Source organism: Eulemur rufifrons, chromosome 15 (genome assembly GCF_041146395.1).
Source record: "Eulemur rufifrons isolate Redbay chromosome 15, OSU_ERuf_1, whole genome shotgun sequence".
In the NCBI taxonomy this organism is placed as follows: domain Eukaryota; kingdom Metazoa; phylum Chordata; class Mammalia; order Primates; family Lemuridae; genus Eulemur; species Eulemur rufifrons.
This window is the reverse complement of record NC_090997.1, coordinates 1488835-1511126: the sequence shown is the minus strand read 5'-3', so window position 1 is coordinate 1511126 and position 22292 is coordinate 1488835. Positions and strand designations below refer to the sequence as shown.

Here is a 22292-nt window from a genome sequence, read left to right as displayed (position 1 = left end):
ACCGTGTCTCCCACCAGGTCTCATGTTCGTGGGGGCGTAGGCCACAGAGGAATGGCTCTGCAATGTATAAATCCCAGAGAAACTAGAGGTATTTTGTCTACAGGGTGTTTTACCACTGGATAAAGATGTTTCCATCCTTTCCAAAAATCAATAACATCTACAATCTCCCCTCACCCACGCCGCCAGAGGACAGCCGCAGGCCTCCTACTGGCGGGCGTGATGACACTCTGGAGCCTAGCGGAATGGCAGGAGGAATTACATACAATGCACTCACGGCCCAAAATATCACTACCACCATGGCTTCGCGGCCCAGGATACAGGAGAGAGCTTTAACTCCTCTCTGCTTCCTGTAATTCATTAGCCGCCCCGTCATAGGTAACAGACTAGCACTAGACGACGTGTCAGCTTCAGCAGGAGGAGTTTGTGCGATGGCAAACACCTCGAGCTGCTCCGATGCAAACCCCACAGCACAGGTACAAGAAAGGACACACGGACTCTGGAAAATGCAGGGTGGCTAAAAAGTTCTCTGAAAAGGACTTAGCAGACTCCGTTTTCTCATCCCTCCTGGCTGTCTGAAAAGAATTATTTGCTGCTCCCAGAAAAGCCCTCTATAAAACTCAAGCCTCTTCCCTTTCCTCTTATGGACGCCTTTTTTGGCCTCCACCCATCTGCACCCAAATGTTCAAGATAAACAGCATTTTGCTACACATGAGGCTTCAGCGTCTCCCTCTCAGCTCCGGACCTAACAGATACGTGTGCATATCTTGTTGAATATTGTGAACTGAAATAAAATCTTTTTTTTTTTTTTTTGCAACCTTATAATTTCTGCTTTAATGGCAATCAAGTTTAAAAAATGTACAGTTCCACTTATCCATACTATTCCTTTATAAAAGGCAGATTTCAGGTAAGCTTCTAAATGCATGCATAATGTAGAGGCTAATATTTTCTGGCAGTCCTTGGTTCCTGAACGTTGAACTTCATCAGACGTGTTTTAAACTTTTGTCAAAATAGTCATGAAGGATATGTTATTTTTGCATAATGAGGTAATATCTCAGGGGCGGGCACTCACCATCGTAAGACAGTATAAATCCACTTGTTTGTCTAAACTTGCATGAGGCTGTGTGCATTGTAAAATGCCACAAAGAGTTTTGGGTCAGTGAATATTTTGCTGAAGGAATAACACTTACATTTAACAGAGCACTTTTCTGTAATAAATACCAAAGTAGGTTTTTGTAGCTGTAAACTGTGTACACAGATAACTACAGGCTGGTCTGTTATGGAGCTAAAAGTTTCACCTGGAAAACAGAACCCACCTCTTTGCTAATGTTGCATTTTCAGTAACACAATTGAGAATACTGCATTGTTAGGAACAGAGAGTCAATTCTATGCCTTTCAACGGTTGCTGGAGACCACTTCTATTTGCAAAGCCAGCAGTTCCTATACTTTTTTTGTTTGTTTGCTTGTGAAACAGCATAGATAGAGAGATTAAGTGCTAGATGCCAAGGATGGCTTTGGCAAACCAGTAAGGCGTGCTGGGTTCCAAGGCTACCCTAATACTGGCGAAGGCAGAAGACACAGGATATTTACAATACATACTATATTCCCTCCTGAGGTGGCCCTTCCTTGAGTTTCTTATTCTGTAACAGCAGCTATATACACATTGTGCACAGGATTACATGGAGGCAGCAGTCTTGCATGAAGGATGTGGACAATCTTAAAGTTCTGCTTTTTGCTAGTCGGACAGGATGTGAACAAAGGACACTGGAAAGACCCCCTTCCTTTCAGGCTGTCCTTCAATGTGCCCAATCCACCACTCCTGGTCCTCTTCCCCTGTGACGACAATCACGTCTCCCTCGATGAACGTGAGCTCGTCATCGTTGTCTGCCTGGCAGTCATAAATGGTCTTCACTCGCCTCACTTTGTTTTTCCCCGTATTGATTTTTCTAGGCAGTGGTACGGGCGTCTCTGGCAGAGTAGGCGTGAGGTCATTGGAGTCTTCAGATGCTTGCTTTTGGATGGCATCTCTGGACTGCACGTTTAGGGAGAGATCCACTGGGTGTGACTTCTGCGTGACCTCAGAGGGCTGCTGAGCCTTGGGTGAGACATCTCCAGTCTGGGATTTTGCCAGCAGGTCTCCCAGTTGTGGTTTGGGGGGCAGGTCCTTCATCTGTGGTTTGGGAGGTAAGTCTGAGAGCTGGGGTTTGGGTGGAAGGTCGCTCAGCTGTGGCTTGGGGGGCAGTTCTCCTGGCTTAGGAGGCAAATCTCCAATTTGGGGTTTGGGAGCCAGTTCTGTGGGCTTCGGGGGCAGGTCTCCAGGTGATGGCTTTTGTGGTAACTCTGCCAACTGTGACGATTTCTGGAAGATTTCGGGCGGGACATTGGCTTTGTCTAGGGAGAGATGATGGCTGGTTTCTGTTTTCCTTAGTGCCACTTTCTGAGGTAGTTTAGGAAGAACTCTCGGGCCAAGGGCAGTCTTTGCAGAACTGGTGCTTGACTGCTGAGACAGCCCCTCAAACTTGTTTGTGGTCTTACTTGAAGATGATGGACCCACATCGTTACCCCAAGGAACTGCGCCTTTGTTTGGGGGCCCATGAGGTAGTGGGCTGGGAGGGTCGGATAGGGTTCTCTTGTGTCTGGGTGGTGGGGGAGGAGGCCTCTTCTTGGATAGGGTGGAGCTGCCACTAGAGGTCGGGGTGCTTAGAGGGAGTGTTGAAGGTGGGCCAGGTGGACCTTTCCCGGCATTTCTAGGAGGCAGAGGGGGAGCCTCTGCGGTTGGTGACGTGAGTGAGTCTGTGCTTGTGGAGACGAAGATCTGGTTGGTGAAGGCTCCGTAGGAGAGCTGCTGTTTGTCCCTTGGAGTGCTGAATCCTGGCAGTGCCAGCTTGTCCTGGGGGGAGATGCTGGAGGAGTGGCAGAAGCTTTGAGGTCTGGGCGAGCGCTCTTTCTTGATCGGGCTTAGTTTGTCATCCAGATCATTGTCACTTTCATCCATCTCTTCCTGTCGAAGATTCCATTCATACTCTACATGGACATGAGGATTGAACTTTCCAGATTTAGCTTGGGAAAGCAGATCTTCACACTGGGTAGCTTTTAGTCTCTTTGCTATGTCCAGGGCAGTTTCTCCAGCCTGGTTAACAATATCCACAGTGGGCTTGCTCCTGAGAAGAAGCTTCAAACACTCAGGTTTACCGTACATACTACAGTAGTGTAGAACCGTATTTCCCAGGGCTGTCTGCTTATCCAGGTTCCCACAGTTTTGTACAAGGAAGTCAACCAAATGGAGAGATGTCTGGTCTGCAGTTCGGACTGCAAGATGAAGGGCTGTCTCTCCAAGCTCCTGTCCGGGTTCCAGCAGTGGTTCCATTAGCTCTACCCCCTCTGCATAGACTTGAATTAGTGCAAGTAAATCCCTGGATTTGATGGCCTCAAGCAATTCATTCAGTTTGGCTGAGGAAGTAGAACAGGTCTTCCTTGAAAACCTATGATCTACATACTTTGCAGTGATATATTCTTTCCGCACAGTCATATCACTTGAAGGGGTGGGTTTTGGTGAGGGGCTGGGTAAATTTGCTTCCATAATGTCATTAAAACTATTGTTTCCTACATTCTCGGCCAGCAAGAGTTCTGAAGTTCCTAATTTGTCTAGTTCCAAAGACTGAATGCGAGAAATATGAACCCCCATTTCCCTATGGATGCCAGCACACTCTATGCAAGTCAAAATACCCAAGTTGGTTGAAAGCCAGGTAGGTTCTGACGAGCCACAGTCACAGCAGACGTCGTTCCCCGGGAGCCGCTGGACATCTTCAATAATGGCTTTTGTCAGATCTTCCAGGCTGTTCTCCCCTGTGCTCTGCTCTCCACGGAAGCCCATGGTTAGGGCCTCTTCTTTGCTATTCGTCAGTACTGATATCCATGCTACATAATCCTGCTCATCTTCTGTCTGAAAGTGATATGTCCTATTATGTGATATCAGGTCAAAAGACTTCTTGTCTTCGGCATTTGGTTTCACCTGGCAGGTGAGAAGGTTCAACTTAGCTGGTTGCCTGTTGGACGTGGCATGTGAGATGGTCAGAATGCCATTCTTGACAGCACATTTCCTTCTCTGCCACACTTTCCGGATCCCATCACTTTTCTTCAGCAGGTATCCCTTCTTTTCACTGCCATATTCCTTATTGCCCTGGAGCTGATGCATGCTATATCCTCCTTGCCGGCTCTGTGAATCTTCTTTCTGATCAAGTTGAAGAGAGGATTTTATTAAGTCTCGGAGTGCCGTTAGCTGTTTCTTTTCTTCATCCTGGGTCTGTTTTATATTATATAAATCAGCAGCCAGTTTTTCAATGTATTGTTTCAATTTATCAGCTGTTTTCAAGCCATCTTGAAAGAAATTGCATTGTGCATGATAATACTTTATAAGATTCTGCAGTAGATCCACACCCTTTTTGGTCTTGATTTCACTAACTTTAATGAGATACTCGCACATTTGGAGCTGAAAGGGGCGCCTTTCCTTTTCCATTTCTTCCTCGATCTCAGCTCCTGTAATCTCTGTGCGGATCATCCCGTGCTGTTTTGCATGCTCTCTTTTCTCCTTCTCAATTTTTGTAAACTTTGTCTCATAATCTTTCCAGGCTTTGTCAAATGGCTTCTTGAGATCTCCTTTGACTCCTTTTAGGTCTCCTTTTAACAAGGAATCCAAAGTGAAGATCACATTGTGGCTCAGACCCTGGAGCAGATTTTTCAGCAGTGTGGACAGTTCCTTCGTAAGAGTAGAAAACTTCACAAAAGCGGTGCCAAGGTCAGGGTTGTCTCGACTTAAAAAATTACTCCCAAACTTATCAAGAACTTGTGCATAGTTTTCTTCATTTTGTACATGATCTTGACCAGAATTATATATTGCTTTTACAGACTTCTTTACTTTCTGTAGAGCTGTTCTATCTTGGTCTAGAGCCTCCTCCAGCAGCGTGATGGTGTTCCTGCAGTTGTGCAGCCGCGTGGTGAAGCTGGACGTGGTGGGCGAGTTGTAGTCCTCGGTGGTCTCCGCGATGAACTCGGAGACGGAGATCTGGTCCGGCATCCGATTCCATAGTGAATCTCTCGACGAAAAACTGGAGAGCCTGGAGGCTGAAGATCTCATGTCTCAGCCGTCACATCAGAAAATTACCGGGACCGGGCGGGCCGCTGGGCATTACTCCATCGCGGGCCCGGCGCAGATGCCCGCGCCCCGGCACCCCTCGGCCGGGCGCTCGACTGCGACCCGGATCGGCCGGCTCGGCGGGCGGTGCGGGCCGGGGGCTCTGAAATAAAATCTTAAGGCTCCCCCCATACTGGCTGGCTGAAGGGACCTCCTCTTGGCCAAGGGAATGTCCTTAAAGTAAATTGCCTGCCATGAAGAGGGAGGTCAGACATGCCTCATCATGCCCCCTCCCTTCTTGGGGACATCCTGTGTAACCCACTAACAGGCCTAAGGGTACGCAAGACACACCTGCAGGTCCTCAACTTACACAACAAATATATGTCTGGTGGCTTGTCTGTGATTAACAATGTCAAGGGAAAAGAAGCCAAACTGTAAAATAATTTTAAAGAGATTTATTCTGAGCCAAATTTGAGGACCGTGACCCAGAGCCACACCCAAGAAGCCTTGAGCAGGTGGACTCGCTGTGGCTGGGTTACAGTTTGGTTTTATATGTTTCAGGGAGACAGGGGTTACAGGTAAAGTCATAAACCAATACGTGGGAGGCACACATTGGTTTGGCCCGAAAAGGTGGGCCATCTCGAAGCGGGGGCTTACAGGTTATAGGTAGGTTTGAAGATTCTTTGACTTGTAATTGGTTAAAGACATGAAACTTTGTCTGTGGGCTTGGAATGGTTTAAGATAAGGGGGTCTGTTTATCAGAGACGAGCCAGGAACATATATTTGTTGTGTCAACTGAGGACCTGCAGGTGTGTCTTGCATACCCTTGGGCCTGTTAATGAGTTACAAAGGATGTCCCCAAGAAGGGAGGGAGGGGGATGATGAGGCATGTCTGACCTCCCTCCTCTTGGCATGCAATTTAGTTTTAGGGATACCCCCTTGGCCAAGAGGGGGTTTATTCAGCCAGCTGGTGGGGGGAGACTTAAGATTTTATTTTGGTTCATAAAAGTCACCCAGGCCTGGCTGCTGGACTCAGGCTTAGGAAGAATAGAGAGAAAAGGAATTTGTCTTTCAGCATCTTTTTGTTGCTTTTGTTTTTTTCCTCTCTACAGCCATACCCAGGAATCCAGTGTCTCTGACCATCCAGCAGCCTCGCACCCAGCACGATCCCTGTTGCTGCCTATGGCCATGTTGGGAATGAGTGGAGAAGAGACAGGGAGACCTGTGGTCTGCATGATCCCAGCTACTTGGAGGCTGAGCTAGGAGGATCGCTTGAACCCAGGAGTTGGAGGCTGCAGTGTGCCATTCTAGCCTGGGTGACAAAGGGAGACCTCACCTAAAAAAAGAAAGAAAGCAAAAATGTCCCAGGATATGACCACTGATAACTGTTTGTCTGTATTTCCTCCTCCCTTTTTCTCCTTTTCATATAACAGCAAAGATGGATGGAGGGGAGGTTTGAAAAAAAATGCTTCTTCCAATTTATATTATTCTACAACTTTTAATATTAATTTATGATGTGGACATTTGCCATGTCAATATATATAGATTTTTAAAAAGTATAGTGTGGTATTTCATTGTATGTGTACAGCTTATTTTATTTAACTGCCCCACGGCTCCCCCTCATTATTCTCTGCTGTACGTCATGCCTCAAAATACTCTTGTACTTATTTCTTTGCACACTAGAGGGCGCGTTTCTACAAATTTCTAATTGCTATGAACTGAACGTGTCCGCCCCAAATTCGCATGTTGGCGCTCTAATCCCAGTGTGATGGTATTGGGGGCGGAGCCCTTGGGAAGGGATGAAGTTGGGATGGAGTCAGGGGGCTGGAGCCCACGTGATGGCATTGGTGCCCTTAGAAAGGATCACGAGAAGCCATCTCTGTCCCTGCCATGCGACGACACGGCAAGAAGGTGGGGCCCCTACAACCTGGGAAGAGGCCCTGCACCCAACGCCGGCTCTGCCAGTGCCTTGGTCTTGAACTTCCCGGTCTGCAGAAACGTGAGAAACGCATCTCTGTTGTTTGTAGGCCATCCAGTCTGCCGTATTCTGCTATAGCAGCCCAAACCGGCGAAGATACTAATTTGAGTGAAAGCATTGAATGAAAGGTTATGAATATTTTAACTATCAACAGGTACTAAATTACTTCCCCGAAAGGCCATCCGTTTATACCCACATCAATAAGAGAGGTTAAAAAAATTGTTTTAGTGTTACAGCTCTTTTTTTCCTTTTTTTTTCTTAAATTTTTTCCATAGCATGTCATCTCTAGAGTGTTACAGCTCTTTTAGAATTTGTCTAGCAGGTTTTCTGGTCCTCACTGGAAGCTCCCCCCACCCCCCGCCCAAATTAAAGAAAATAAATAAATAAATAAATATTGTTAAGGGCCAAAAGCTTCAAGACTACTGACTGTTATAACTTTTGGCCATATAATGTTAAAGACTGAAATTTTAACATTGTCAAAGCTATTTCTATAATGTCATAGTGTGAGTTTCGTGCCGAAAAACCATTAACCTGCTATCTCGCTTCTGTAAAACTGCTTGCTAAAGACAGTGCCCCAAGCGTGAGAATAGAACACCCATGTTCTGCATGACCAAGCCCTAAACTGCCCAGATCCTGCTGTAATGCTGCTTTTTGCCCCTGGAATCATGCTTGCTCTGCCCCAGTGATTTTTCACCCACGATAAAAGCTTTCTGCTTCAAAGGCTCAAGGCTGCTGTCTGTGCCGCCGCCTTTGGCGGTGCAGGGAGTAGTCACTCACCAGCTAATATAGACTCCTGATTTGGCTCAATTCGGTCTTTAGGTGGTTATTTCTCGCGTCTCAGACCATAACAAATATATAAATAAAAAAGAAAAAAATTGTTTTTGGCTGGGTGCAGTGGCTCACACCTGTAATCCTAGCACTCTGGGAGGCCAAGGTGGGAGGATTGCTTGAGCCCAGGAGTTTGAGGTTGCTGTGAGCTAGGCTGATGCCACGGCACTCGAGCTCAGGCAACAGAGAGAGACTCTGTCTCAAAAGAAATAAAGAAATGTACAAATGTGGAAATGTTCACACCCTACTCCTATTTAACTCCCTTATTAGACTAGTTAGGTTTGCACAGAAAATCATTTACTAAAAACGATTATCATTGTGATGGAGCACTTGTTCTGTGGCCTATGCTTTTGTTTTCTTGTTTTAATTCTTTAAACAACAGTTAAAAGGAGGTAGACATTTTAACTTCACGAGGTGTGAAAACTGAAACTTCCATAGCAATGCTTTAATTGGAAACATTTCTTACAAATAGGCAAAACTCAAAAAAAAGTGGTGCAATTTGTTCCCACTTCTCAGGGAAAACCCCACAAAACACCGGAGCTGCCAGGTAGGAACGTCACAAGTTTATCTCATTGTCCATATGGTTGTTTCTTGCAGGCTGGTAAACATTCTTTTTTGAGGCAGAGTCTCACTCTGTTGCCCAGCTAGAGTGCAGGGGTGTTATCACAGCGCACAGCAACCTCCAACTCCTGGGCTCGGGCCATCCCCCTGCTCAGCCTCCCGAGTAGCTGGGACGACAGGCCTCCAGCACTGCACCGACCAATTTTTTCTATTTTTAGTAGAGATGAGGTCTGGCTCTTGCTCAGGCTGGTCTCAAACTCCTGAGCTCAAGGGATCCGCCCGCCTCGGCCTCCCAGAGTGCTGGGATTACAGGCATGAGCCACCAGGCCGGCCCACTCAGCAGTCTTGATCCTGGCCTACTGTCTGTTTCTCCCAGTGCCCCTCTGGAGTTTGAGGACAGCTGCTGCACAACCATGATAGGAGACCAGGCTTGGGATATGGTTTCCCATTGGTTTGCACGAGGGAGAACGGAAATGTAGTAGCTGAGGGGAAACAAAATGGTTTATGCAATTGAGGGATAGGATTTTCTTGTCTGAGTCACATTTTAATGAGTACATCAATGATACACTTCTTCCATCTGAATGTATGTTATCTCTTTCGGCTCTAACTGTTCTTCAAAGGCAGAATCAACATGAACTTAGAACCAGATCATCACAAACTGTTAAAGCATCATTTCAAAAGTAATTAAGCAAAATTAGTCACATTGTTCTCACTTGAAAATATTATAATTAACAATTTTGTGAGGGCAAGATATTCTTTGCATATCAAATAAAAACTGTTATTTTGGACCCATGCAGTGGCTTATGTCTTTAATCTTAGCACTTTGGGAGGATGAGGTGGGAGGATTTCTTGAGGCCAGGAGTTTGAGATCAACATCAGCAATAGTGAGATCCAAAACCTGTCTTTACAAAAAGTTGAAAAATTAGCCAGGCATGGTGGTACGTGCCCGTAGTCCCAGCTACTGGGGAGGCTGAGGCGGACAGCTTGTTTGAGCCCAGGAGTTGGAGGTTGCAGTGAGCTATGATGATGCCACTGCACTCTAGCCTGGGCACCAAAGTGAGCCTTTGTCTCAAAATAAAAAAAAAAAACAAACCTGTCATTTAAATTATTTTATGTTTATCCCATCTTTCTAAATCTATTTTTAAAATATTTTATAATTTGTGCATAACGTATTGCTACAGTAGAACATCAAACACTTTAGAAATAAATAAGTAGCCATGTTTAAAAAGCAGGGAAGATGCCTGTAAAGCCTTGGGGCCCACAGATCCCAGACACCTAGTTTCTGACTGTGACTCCGCCTTTCTAAAGGTTCAACAGGCCTCTCTTTCCTAAGTGGCTTTAAAGATCAGAAATGTCAGTTTTTGGCACACAGGGTGGCAGAATTCAGAGGGGATCTGCCAGCGTCCTTCCTGTCTGCACCACAGTCCTTCCTTGCCAGAGGCCTTGGTGACGGGCAAGGAACTGCTGCCACTGTTGGGTCCGGCCGAGAGGGAGATGCACGAAGCCTCATGTGTAGCAAAAGGCTGTTTATTTTGAACTTCTGGGTGCAGATGGGTGGAGGCTGAAAAAGGAGTCCCCGAGAGAAAAGAGAAGAGCCTTGGGTTTTATAGGGGGTTTTCTGGGAGCAGTGAAATTCTTTTCAACCAACTAGGAGGGATAAGGAAAGTAAGTTCCCCTCTTGCAGTCCATTCCCTCACCTCCCTAGGCTCTGGCAAAGGCTACTGCCTAATACACCCCTAGGAAGGGGAGAGCCTGGGTTTCATAGGAGGTTTGCATGGAAGTTGGGGGAGCGTGAATTCTTTAAGCCTAGCACAGACAAACAGGAGTCCCCACTCACAGCACGACAGCCTGCCTCACTCCTGCTCTTTCCACAGCTGTGGGAGGGCCCTTCGAGAGCAGAAGCTACAGAGGCTGAGCAGGAAGAGGCGCGGGAGGGAAACCAAAGGTCATATGCAGCCAGCAAGAGGCGCTCCATAAATGCTGTCCAGAGTAGCGCAGTTGCAGCTGTCTCCAGAGGAAGGAAAAGTCCGGGCAACCCACGTCAGTCAGCCCGCAGCCCGGGGCTGGCCCAGAGAGACCCCCCCCTACTGTGCTCAGGACATGGGGGCATCTCTCAGCCTCAGAGCCTTGAGCCTGGACTTCTTCCTCACCCGAATGCCATGATGTTAAATCTACACATGAAAAAGCATGGGGCAGTTAGAAGGACACTCTGCAACTTGGAAAACTGTAGCATGTATGTGAAGTGGAGAAAAAGCACAGAAGGTCTTACGAGAAGGGAAACGGTGGCATGTGAGACACGCACTGTGACTTACGCGGGGGAAACACAGGCAGCAAGCACACAAGGAAGGTTCTGCTTTGGTGTTCTGAATTTAAGTGATCTTCCCCTCCAGTTTCCAAGTTTTATGAAACGTATTGTCTTTCATTAATTGAGGCCGCAGCAACCTCCACCCACGTGGTCCCCACCGCACTCTAAGCCTGCAAATGAACGGCGCTCAGCAGAAGCCGTGCTTAGTCCTAGGGTTTGAGCAAGGAACTGAGGGTGGCTACCCGTACGTCTGGGCAATCAGCTCAGTGGGAGTGAGGCTCAGTGGGCAGGAAGGTGACTTGCAGGGTTGGCTCTGCTGTCACAGGGAACGAGCCAGAGGATGATGCTTCCTGTGATACATGATACAGACGTCGTATTCTGTCCGGGACGCAGCAACAGAGATACAGACCAGGAATGGGCCTCGACCAACATTCTCATTAAATGTTCTCAACTATTATTTACAATTTTTCTACAAAAGTAAACTTTAAATTTGCACACTTTTTTTTTTTTTGAAACAGAGTCTCACTCTGTTGCCCGGGCTAGAGTGCCGGGGCGTCAGCCTAGCTCACAGCAACCTCAAACTCCTGGGCTCAAGCAATCCTCCTGCCTCAGCCTCCCGAGTAGCTGGGACTACAGGCATGTGCCATCATGCCCAGCTAAGTTTTCCTATACATTTTTAGCTGTCCATATAATTTCTTTCTAGTTTTAGTAGAGGCGGGGTCTCGCTCTTGCTCAGGCTGGTCTTGAACTCCTGACCTTGAGCAATCCTCCTGCCTCGGCCTCCCAGAGTGCTAGGATTACAGGCGTGAGCCACCGCGCCAGGCCGGTTTTTAACTTTTAATTATGGAAAATGATCAACTCATAAAAAATTAGAAGTAATAGCAAAATGGTCCCATCATCCAGCTTCAACAGTCACCCTCCCCGGGAGAGTCACAGCAGCCGGGCAGACATCTGGACCAGTGACTGCGGCGGGCGAGTCCTCTCCACCGCCTGCCTGTGTCGCCTGCGCAGGATGCTCGCAGCAGCAACACCTGGAGCGGGGAACGGCAGCAGCTTCCTTTCTGTTCAGGACTGAAGGGTGCTCTGAGTACGCCCGTTGGCTGTAGGGTGCTTAGACATTTCGGAGGAAGCCTCAAGAGTATTAGAATGAATCGCTGGAAAAATAAAGTTGTGACTATATTTGAATCTTGAGTTTTTATGGGAAGTAACATCAGTTACTTTTAGAGCAGAATCTACTCTTTCTATACCCGAAGGTCCTTTTTTGTCATAAGGGAAGAGTTTTCAAGTGCAATTTAAAAACATGAGAAACCACAATTAGTGTGAGCAATGTGCACTGTCACACATTGGCACATTGTCATAATCAGCACCCAATAGACAGTTTTGCTCCAGACGCAGCAGAGGCCTGGAGCACAAACCAAGGAACCCAGGCTGGGGAGGGTTGGGCTCAGCCTGACACTTAGTGCCTGGCTTTTTTTCTCAGGTGCAGCCGGGAAGTCTTAAATGGAGGTTCCTGCTCTCCTTGTCTGTTTTCCTCTTCCCCCTCCACCTTCCTCCCAGCAGGGTGTTCTACTCAGCACACAGCTGTGCAAATGTCATCAGGGCACAAGAGAAGTGACACTGAGTCCAGTGAGGTAGGGAAATTACATCTCTGGGGGCCGCGGCGGAGCTCACTCTCATCCTCTCATGGCAGCAGAGCCCAGTTCTACTGAGGAACCATCTCATCGGCCGTTTCCTCACAGGCCTTGCCCCTGGGGAAGGGGTGCAATTTTCAGGGATCTTGGCTTTCAGTTTTATTCTTTTGAAAAAAACTTACTACTGAAACCTGAAGTACATACACAAGTAGAGAGGACGGCATAACGACCCATCATAGCTGCGTCACCCCGCACTGCCTTCAGTAGTCATCAGCCGCTGCTGATCTTGCGTCTTGCGTCCCTCCCCCTCGTTCCCACTCCCAGTACCCACTGCATATTTCGAAGAAAATTCCAGACATGTTTCATAAGTAAATATTTTTTAACTTCTTTATTCCTCCACACTTCCCACTTCACGAAAACCAGTAAATAATTTTAATGTGTCTCCAAAAGATATTTTTTTTCAATAAGTATTTTTAGGCTGGGCGCGGTGGCTCACGCCTGTAATCCTAGCACTCTGGGAGGCCGAGGTGGGAGCATTGCTTGAGCTCAGGAGTTTGAGGTTGCTGTGAGCTAGGCTGACGCCACGGCACTCTAGTCTGGGCAACAGAGTGGGACTCTGTCTGAAAAAAATTAAAATTAAAGTTAAAAAAATAAAAAAAAGAAATCCAGAAGAAGGAAGCTAGGTAGTTCCAGTAAAGGCTTCTTAGTTTGCCGTCAAGACATCAGCTGGAATTGCAATAATCTGAAGGCTTGACCGGGGCATGACCTGTGTTTAAGCTCAGGTGTGTGGCTGTTAGCAGGAGCCCTCTGGTCTTTGCTGCTGGTAAACGTGGTCCCTCACCACACAAGTCTCCCCACAATGGGTGTGTTATGACAGGGAAACTGGCTTCCCACAAAGCGAATGATGACAGAGAGAAAGAGAGAATCCAAGCAAGACACATGGCTTTTGGGACCTAATCTCTGAGCCACACATTGTTACTCTCACTTTGTTCTTTTTTCTTTCTTTCTTTCTTTCTTTTTTTTTTTTTTTTTGAGACAGAGTCTCACTCTGTTGCCTGGGCTAGAGTGCCGTGGCGTCAGCCTAGCTCACAGCAACCTCAAACTCCAGGGCTCAAGCGATCCTTCTGCCTCAGCCTCCTGAGTAGCTGGGACTACAGGCATGCGCCACCATGCCCTGCTAATTTTTTCTATATATTTTTTAGTTGTCCAGCTAATTTCTTTCTATCTTTAGTAGAGACGGGGTCTCGCTCTTGCTCAGGCTGGTCTCCAACTCCTGAGCTCAAGCAATCCTCCCACCTCGGCCTCCCAGAGGCTAGGATTACAGGCGTGAGCCACCGCACCTGGCCTCAACCAACTTCTTCACTTGACTATTACCAGAAGTCCCACCGTGCAAGAAACCTTTGGAAGCAAAGTTCATAGCCCACAATCCAATCTTGTGAGACTAACATAGCTCCAGACACTAGAAATTCCCTGTTCAGGTTTCTCAAACAAAAATCAGATTGGGCCTGACTTCTGGGACTCTAACTTTCTCAGGGGACCAGTGATACTATGTGAACCACGATGGAAAAGAATGCCCCATATCTGATTGGCCTCTTTAGCTATGGGACAGCACATTCTGCACTTGACAGTTTCCCTGCAGTCTCTTAATCAAGTCATCACAACTGCACCTCAATTTGAATGAAGGCCTTGGAAGTGGTTAATTGTGCAACAAGCTCTGTTTTTGTCCTCTACTCTCTTCAAAATCCACAGAATTACAGGTGCCTTTAATCAATTCTACAACTGATTGCATCCTTTAGAAATGAGAGCTTCCCGTTCCTCATTGGGCCATGGGTGTTTGAACTTGAGGAATTCTTTCAACTCTAAGGATTATAAACCCTTTGAGAAGTGAATGTACTGGGTGTTATTGAACCCTAGTGAAGACAGTTAATTTCACCAAAGAAAAAATTATGACTTTAAAAATCTCATAAAGTAGTACAAGTGCAAAAATGTTCCCATGTGAAATGGGAATGTCACATCCGATTTAGGCAGTAGGTAAGCATATCTGACATTTGGCCCTAAATACTTACTAGAATAGTGGTGTGTGTGTGTGTGTGTGTGTGTGTGTGTTGTATGAAGCAGTCAAGCAGACTCACTGCCCAGGCTCCATGGTTTTGGGGAAAACTCCTCTGTACTCTCCATTTCAGAAATGGCTCCTGGCTTGCTTCTGTGCCCTGGTGGATTCTGAATGCCATGATCATCATACAGCAAATGGCCAAGTTGAGGTGCCCACCATGACCTGGGTTTTATATGTTCTGTGTTGCTTACCAGTGCTCTGTCATTAAGGGGAAGTGGTATACATAGCATCAGACTTGAGCAGGCCCTCTAAGACAGGTAAGTTGCATAACAAGGTAGATTATACACCTGATGTTCTTATGTCTTTTGTATTTCATTCTTGTGGTCTGTGAGGAGTTTCCTAAGACCTGTTGACTATAGAGGAAGAAATTTGAGGCTGCTTTACATACAGTTTTGAATATGCTTTGAATAGTCTGTAATGGGCAGCTGCAGTATTACCGTCTAAGTCACAGACAGTCATCAAAACATCGGAAAAAGAAATCTTTCCAGAGGGCAGAATTTGAAGCAGATTATCGGTAAGTCCACTTTCCCAAAAGGAGAAATGTCTTGTGATTGGATACTCATTGCTGCATTCACAGTGTTCAGCAGTTTACTTAGTTGTTCAATTACTTGGAACATACAAGACGGGGAAATTTGTGAAAAGGAGACTTGTGATGAGGTGTAAAACACCAATATGGGATAACTCTCACACTAAGAGGAATTGATGAACAAAATATAAAAAACTTCTTAAAGGCACTGAAGTGCTTGTGATGTAATAGGAATTGTCTAATTGAAAATCAAGACTCTGAATTTACTTTTGCCTTGAAGTCATTTACTGAATGTAGAATATTTAAGTGTTACTTTCCACGGCCTCAGAGAACATTTGAAATAGAAGACTAAGTCCGAGGAGCACTCAAAGGGAGACATATGATAGGATGACCCCCCACTGAGCCAGGCTTTTCCCCCTCCAAGGCTAGATCCTCAGTGTAAGGAAAATGTCCCACTCTCAAAGGGCCAGCTGCGCTGATGCTCAGTGGAGTGGGAGGGAAAACTTGTTCCTGATTTTAACCATGAATGGCTCTTCACATGCATTTGCAGCCTGAGTTCGCACTACCTGAATGGTGTGAAAAATCATCAAGTCATAAATTCAGTTTAAAGTAGGCCAGACTCCAAGAACCTGACAAAAACAAATATAAATCTTGTCTACAGGAAGCTGCCATCATCTGGGCTTTAAAAATTCCAACAAGTCATTTCATAAGCAGAGTAAACACCTAACAGTTAAAAAAAAAAAAAAAAACAAATCCAACAATAATAACAAAAACAAAATCCAAAAAATGAAAACTATGTTCAGAAGAAAACAAGTCACCATGAAAGAACAAGCAAAATCAACAGACAGCAGAATCGCATATTCACAGATTAGAATAATAAGAATAGTATACAAAATAAGCATGCTTACTATGATTAAAATGAGCTTTAAAATATTTTCAGGGAAAAAGAAAACGTAAAGACTATCCCAGAAAAGGAATAAAACCTGGTATATAACATTGAGGAATGTAAATGTAATATTTACAATTAAAACTTCCATGCGTTTTTCAGACAAAGACAATTTGTGGCAAACAGATCATTACTAAAGGAAGAGCTAAAGAATGAAGTGAGAAAGGAAGAAAGGCAGCGCTAAGTTCTTCTAGGAGGAGTGGTGAGATGGAGGAAAGCATAAACAAAAGCTAAGGGTAAACGTGTGGGTAAATTTAAATGAAGGTTAACTTCATGAAAAAAAAACACAAAATTTCCTGGTGAGGTTAAAAGGATAGGCATATAAGTTGGGAGGGGATAAACTGAGTTAATTAAAATATAAATTCTTTCTCTCTTATCCCCACAATAATGCTGCATTTATTTTCTTTGTATTCTGTCAAAACTTTCAAAATAAACTCACTCTTTATGTGATCTTGTTGTTGTTATTCTAGTACATTTCAGTATAGGGCATATAAACAGAATGTTTTGTGGGTCTTTCTATATATTACCTTTCCAATTTATTGCTGGATTGCTCAGTAATTCATATGCTCTAATCTTATAAGTAATGAATATACAAGTTCAACCGTATAGTTTTCACTAGTGGCGAGTTTCCGCAGTTAGAATGCCATCCCTGGTGTCAGCGGGACCTGCCAGGTTATGACTTTCAGGACCATGGACAGACCCAGGGCCTGGAGGACAAGGGCTGGAGTCAATCCTCCAAGCAGATACCAGGGGATGTGGAGAGGAAAGTTTAATATAGGCCCTAGTAGCCATAAAATTGTCATTTTAAGCACAGTCAGCACCACAGTCTCAAATACTGCATCTCCCTGGCCCCTAACAATCCATTAGCCATGTATTTATAGTCACTTTAATAGCAGGGCCTGTTCAGACGGAATAGGAAGCTTCAGGTTAGTCTCAGAACAATAATATAGTAAGTGACTTCAGAGCAACAACTCGGAAACAAAACTGCCTGAACTTGAAGGACGGCCTGTGAACTAAAATAGAATCTTAAGGCTCCCCCCACCGGCTGACTGAATGGACCCGTCTTGGCCAAGGGGATATCCTGAAACTAAATTGCCTATCACAAGGAGGGAGGTCAGACATGACTCATCATGCCCCTCCCTCCCTTCTTGGGGACATCCTTTGTAACCCATTAACAGGCCCAAGGGTATGCAAGACACACCTGCAGGTCCTCAGTTGACACAACAAATATATGTTCCTGGCTCCTCTCTGATAAACAGACCTCCTTATCTTAAACCGTTCCAAGCCCACAGACAAAGCTTCATGTCTTTAACCAATTACAAGTCAAAGAATCTTTAAACCCACCTATAACCTGTAACCGCCCCACCCTCTTGGAGATGGGCCACCTTTTTGGGCCAAACCAATGTATGAGTCCCATGTATTGATTTATGATTTCACCTGTAACCCCTGTCTCCCTGAAATGTATAAAACCAAACTGTAACCCAGCCACAGTGAGTCCACTTGCTCAAGCCTCCTGGGCGTGGCTCTGGGTCACGGTCCTCAAATTTGGCTCAGAATAAATCTCTTCAAAATTATTTTACAGAGTTTGGTTTCTTTTCTGTTGACAAGCCTTAAGCTCTGAATAACTATGTGACCTTCAGCAAGTTAATTAACCTGTCTTAACCTAATTTTCTTGACCAAATTGCTTACATTTTCTAGATGCCATTTCTTTTTTTTTTTTTTTTTGAGACAGAGTCTCACTCTGTTGCCCGGGCTAGAGTGCCGTGGCGTCAGCCTAGCTAACAGCAACCTCAAACTCCTGGGCTCAAGCAATCCTACCACCTCAGCCTCCCGAGTAGCTGGGACTACAGGTATACGCCACCATGCCCTGCTAATTTTTTCTATATATATATATTTTAGTTGGCCAGATAATTTCTTTCTATTTTTAGTAGAGATGGGGTCTCGCTCTTGCTCAGGCTGGTCTCGAACTCCTGACCTTGAGCGATCCACTCGCCTCAGCCTCTCAGAGTGCTAGGATTACAGGTGTGAGCCACTGCGCCCGGCCTAGATGCCATTTCTTTACTGTGGGTAATAGCATCCTTCCTATACAGTTGTCACCAATATGGAACAAAACAATCCGTGTAAGAATTTAACCCCATTACTGCAATGTAGCAACTCCCTTTAAATGCAGCCATTATTATTATTTTGGTTATTGCTGTTATTTTCTACATAATACCTTCAGGGAGTTTCATTTCCATAAGTTCCCATATGGGATCTCTGAAGACCTGCTAGATCAGCACTTCTTTTATAAGATTTGTGGCCAGTGCAAAGACATTCTAGTGATAGCCCTGCTGTTCAGAGAAGTTCCCAATATCTTATCCGTAGGTTTATGTTGATTCCAGGATATTATTTTCCTGGTCCAGGGTATCTTCTGGAGCTCTCGTACAATTTTTTCTTGGTGTTTTGGGAAAAGAATGATTTCAAAACAAAGTTTCCTTGGTTGAGATTGAGAGTTTAGAAAATTCAGTTCTGAGAAGTAAGGGTAAAGCAGATACTTCCTCAGCTGGAAGAGTAGAATGTGTCAAGTGCAAGACAGTTAAAAAATGTTTGTTTGGGCCGGTCGTGGTGGCTCACACCTGTAATCCTAGCACTCTGGGAGGCTGAGGCGGGAGGATCACTCGAGGTCAGGAGTTTGAGACCAGCCTAAGCAAGAGCGAGACCCCGTCTCTACTAAAAATAGAAAGAAATTATCTGGACAACTAAAAATATATAGAAAAAAATTAGCCGGGCATGATGGCACATGCCTGTAGTCCCAGCTACTTGGGAGGCTGAGGCAGAAGGATCCCTTGAGCCCAGGAATTTGAGGTTGCTGTGAGCTAGGCTGACGCCATGGCACTCACTCTAGCCCGGGCAACAGAGTGAAACTCTGTCTCAAAAAATAATAATGTTTGCTTTTGGCCAGTGGGTATAGCTGTGATTTTATTCAATGCCTTATGTGGAGCATAGTTCTCAATGATTTTCTTAAGAAGCCCCTGCAAGACTGGACCTATGGCTACACCATCTTCCTGGTTAGCTGGGAATAATCTGTAAGCAGAGCAGACACCAGTTGGTTCACAGAAAGTTCCAGCTCGAAGTTTTAAATGTTGGGAAGAGAATTGGACATAGAATTCAACATGTATCTTGAGTACATAACCTGCCAATTTAACTTAACGTCCATGGGAATGTTATGTACTTTGTTTAAAAGAGATATGATGAGCTCAAATTTGATTTACTAAATCCTTTTTCAGAAGTTTCTCGTGTGTGCATTATAACGGGTACTCTGAAGTTGCCTGAAGAAAGACTCGTTATGTAGACAGGAGCAATAAGCATTAGTGATCTACTGCACAAATGATGAGTATAATAAATAATAATGCATTCTATGTTTCCAAATTGCTAAGAGAGTGGGTTTTAAATGTTTTCACCATAAAATAATGATAAGTATGTGAGGTGATGGATTTGTTATTTAGTCTAATTTAATCATATAAACATGTATCAAAACATCACATTGTACCCCATAAATATATACTGATAGATGATTTATGCCAATTAAAAATAAAACTATAGGGACTTCGATACCTACGACCATCGGGCCCACAGCAGCTTCGGCGGCGGCAGAGGGTCCCGTGGCAGTGCTGGTGGCCCTGGCTCCCGTAGCCAGAGGGAGCTGCCCACAGAGCCCCCCTACACAGCATATGCAGGACATCTACCTTTTAATACGGTTCAGGGCGACATAGACGCTATCTTTAAGGATCTCAGCATAAGGAGTGCACGGCTAGTCAGAGACAAAGACACAGACAAATTTAAAGGATTCTGCTATGTAGAATTCGATGAGGTGGATTCCCTCAAGGAAGCCTTGACATGTGATGGTGTGCTGTTGGGTGATCCGTCACTTCGTGTGGACATTGCAGAAGGCAGAAAGCAAGATAAAGGTGGATGTGGATTCAGAAAAGGGGGACCAGATGACAGAGGAATGGGGGCTCTCGAGAATCTAGAGATGGATGGGGTTCCCGGGATGACTTCACTTCCGGTGCTTTGCTTTTAGAATAACCCGCACCCGAAACGCAGCAGAAACAGGAAAATGGCTTCAGGGATGACTTCTTAGGAGGCAGGGGAGGCAGTCACCCAGGTGACCGGAACAGGCCCTCCAACGGGCAGTCGTTTCAGAGATGGATCCAACGTGGATTTCCGAGAACCGACAGAAGAGGAAAGAGCTCAGAGACCACGACTCCAGCTTAAACCTCGAACAGTTGCAACACCCCTCAATCGAGTAGCCAATCCCAACTCTGCTGTCTTCGGGGGAGCCAGGCCCAGAGAGGACGTCGTTCACAGGGAGCAAGAATGAGCCTACAGTTGGGAGGGAATGGGGTGTGGGGGTGAGAGCAAGAGCACAGCCTGGTTAGCCCCCTGGGTGGCAGTCCTGCAGTCACATTCTTGCGCCTGACATTGTCCTCCTTTCTTACAACGGAAGCACAGAGGTTGTGAATGCATGTCAGCTGTTATAACAAGTGGTTGTTAGTACATCCTTGCTTTGCTGTATCTATCTGATGCCTGTTTGTGCTTTTTTTTTTTTTCCCTCCCACTTCCCCATTTTCCTTCTGTGCTTTTTCCTCCTTGCTCCTTGTTTTTCTTACAGAACAGGAGTTTCTGTGGAGGGTCGAAGGCAGCCACCGCCAGGGAGCTGTGGGGTTGAGGTTCTGCTTCATTTTCCTCCTTTGCTTTCTGTTTCCTTTAGACACACTGGCCAGACCCCAGGCATCTCCTTTGATTCTCTCAGTCCTTCTCTTCTGCCCTGCATGCTGAGTTCTGTATGGCTGTGGCTTCCAAGAGGGGGCGGGGAAACAGAAGTCACTGACGAATTCCATCTTGTTTTTATTCAGCTGTGATTGACATACAGAATTTGAGGCACCTTGTTTTCAAAACAAGGATAAAAATATCTGTTGATGCTTGCAGATTCCCTTCCGTACCTATTTATAGGTAGTCCTGTCTGTTACTCCCTCCCCACATGGACTGTTGGAGCAGGGTAGGCTCACATTTCAAACAGTGAAACCTGAAAAAGAAGGGTCGTTAGGAATATTGGTGGGGAGTTCACGTAGAAGATGAATTGAATGCTCTAATGTGTTCGTGTGTTTTTGTTACTCCTCTTTTGAGATCGTGTCCAAGCTAGTTCACTCCTTTCACCGGATGTAAGAGGTTCCTCTCTGGCTGGGTGTACCGGATGCCAGCTTGTTTTCTTCCCACTGGGGTGAGGCCCTTTGGGGATTGGGGGGGGGGGTGCTTCCACTGCGCTGGGCCAGGGCACAGCACGGACTTGCTTTTCTCCTAATCCCTGTTGTCTGTGCATTTTGTTTGTTTTCTAGTGTAGAACAGGAAGGAGAGCAGGAGTGACTCCATGACAGGCTGGACCTCCCGGAATGGGCCTAAGTTTCAGTTTCCCTATGCGGGTCCTCTCCTTCCCCGAAATACCGCTGATAACAACTAAAAGGTCCCGGGACTTGGAACCAACCAATCAGAAGCCAACACAACCTTGGAGCCAACCAATCAGGAGCCAACACGATCAGCCACTTTTGAAGGAGCAAATGAACTAAGGGAGGGAGGGGGATGGTGTGCCCAGTGCATGTAACCTGAAAAGTATAAAAGCTTAGTTTTTACCCCAGGGCGGGGTCCTGGTTCGTGGAGAGGCCAGTGCGTTGGCGCTCTGGGACTTGGACCCTAGCTCGAGCTAGACAATAAACTCCTTTGCCTGTTGCAGCCTTGGTGACTCTGCCTCTCTGTTCCTGGGGCCGAGGGAAACCGGTTCTAACACTAGTATGGATAACATGAGATACTGTGCTTCCACCGCCCCTTAAATTCATGGTGAAAATGGGCCTAGAATCCGGCACTTTATTTCACTTGGTGACTTGAAAATTTTACTATGCAGAGCTGTCAAGAACCTTAAATTAACTACAGATGACAATAAATGTCTAGGCTTGCTGCCTCATCTTTCGGACAGAATTTATTGTTCCTGTGTAGGGTGTTTAACACTTATATGGGTATAGGAGGTTAGGCTTTTGAGCTTGAATAGTTGTGTGTGAGCAAAGGAAAATTATTAGCACCCAAGTCCCAGTGCGTCCCCTTGGGGGCAGTGCAGGGGCAGCCAGCAGCCAGAGCCCCAGGGGAGAGAGGCCGTCCCTCCCTGGCGACTGCAGAGCCCAGGGTGGCCTGGCTTGCGCAGCACAGTGTGCTTAGGAAGCAGTTGGTCACTAGCTGTCATCTTCAGCT

At 45.8% G+C, this 22292-nt stretch overlaps 1 protein-coding gene, 1 non-coding gene and 1 pseudogene across 2 annotated transcripts; 2 read left to right on the top strand and 1 right to left on the bottom strand.

The window, feature by feature from the left end:
- Window positions 1-1545: 1545 nt before the first annotated feature.
- On the bottom strand, window positions 1546-5131 carry LOC138395334 (arf-GAP with SH3 domain, ANK repeat and PH domain-containing protein 1-like). The gene is made up of 2 exons (XM_069488074.1): window positions 2731-5131; window positions 1546-2568 (listed from the first exon to the last, which is right to left on the bottom strand). Exons 1-2 carry the CDS (start codon window positions 5129-5131, stop codon window positions 1733-1735), a joined length of 3237 nt encoding a protein of 1078 aa, XP_069344175.1. The 3' UTR covers window positions 1546-1732.
- Window positions 5130-20412, top strand: LOC138395626 (eukaryotic translation initiation factor 4H-like; annotated as a pseudogene).
- Window positions 7395-7457, top strand: LOC138396160 (U7 small nuclear RNA). The gene has a single exon (XR_011235632.1). It is a non-coding gene; the product is annotated as a U7 small nuclear RNA (small nuclear RNA).
- Window positions 20413-22292: the final 1880 nt, after the last annotated feature.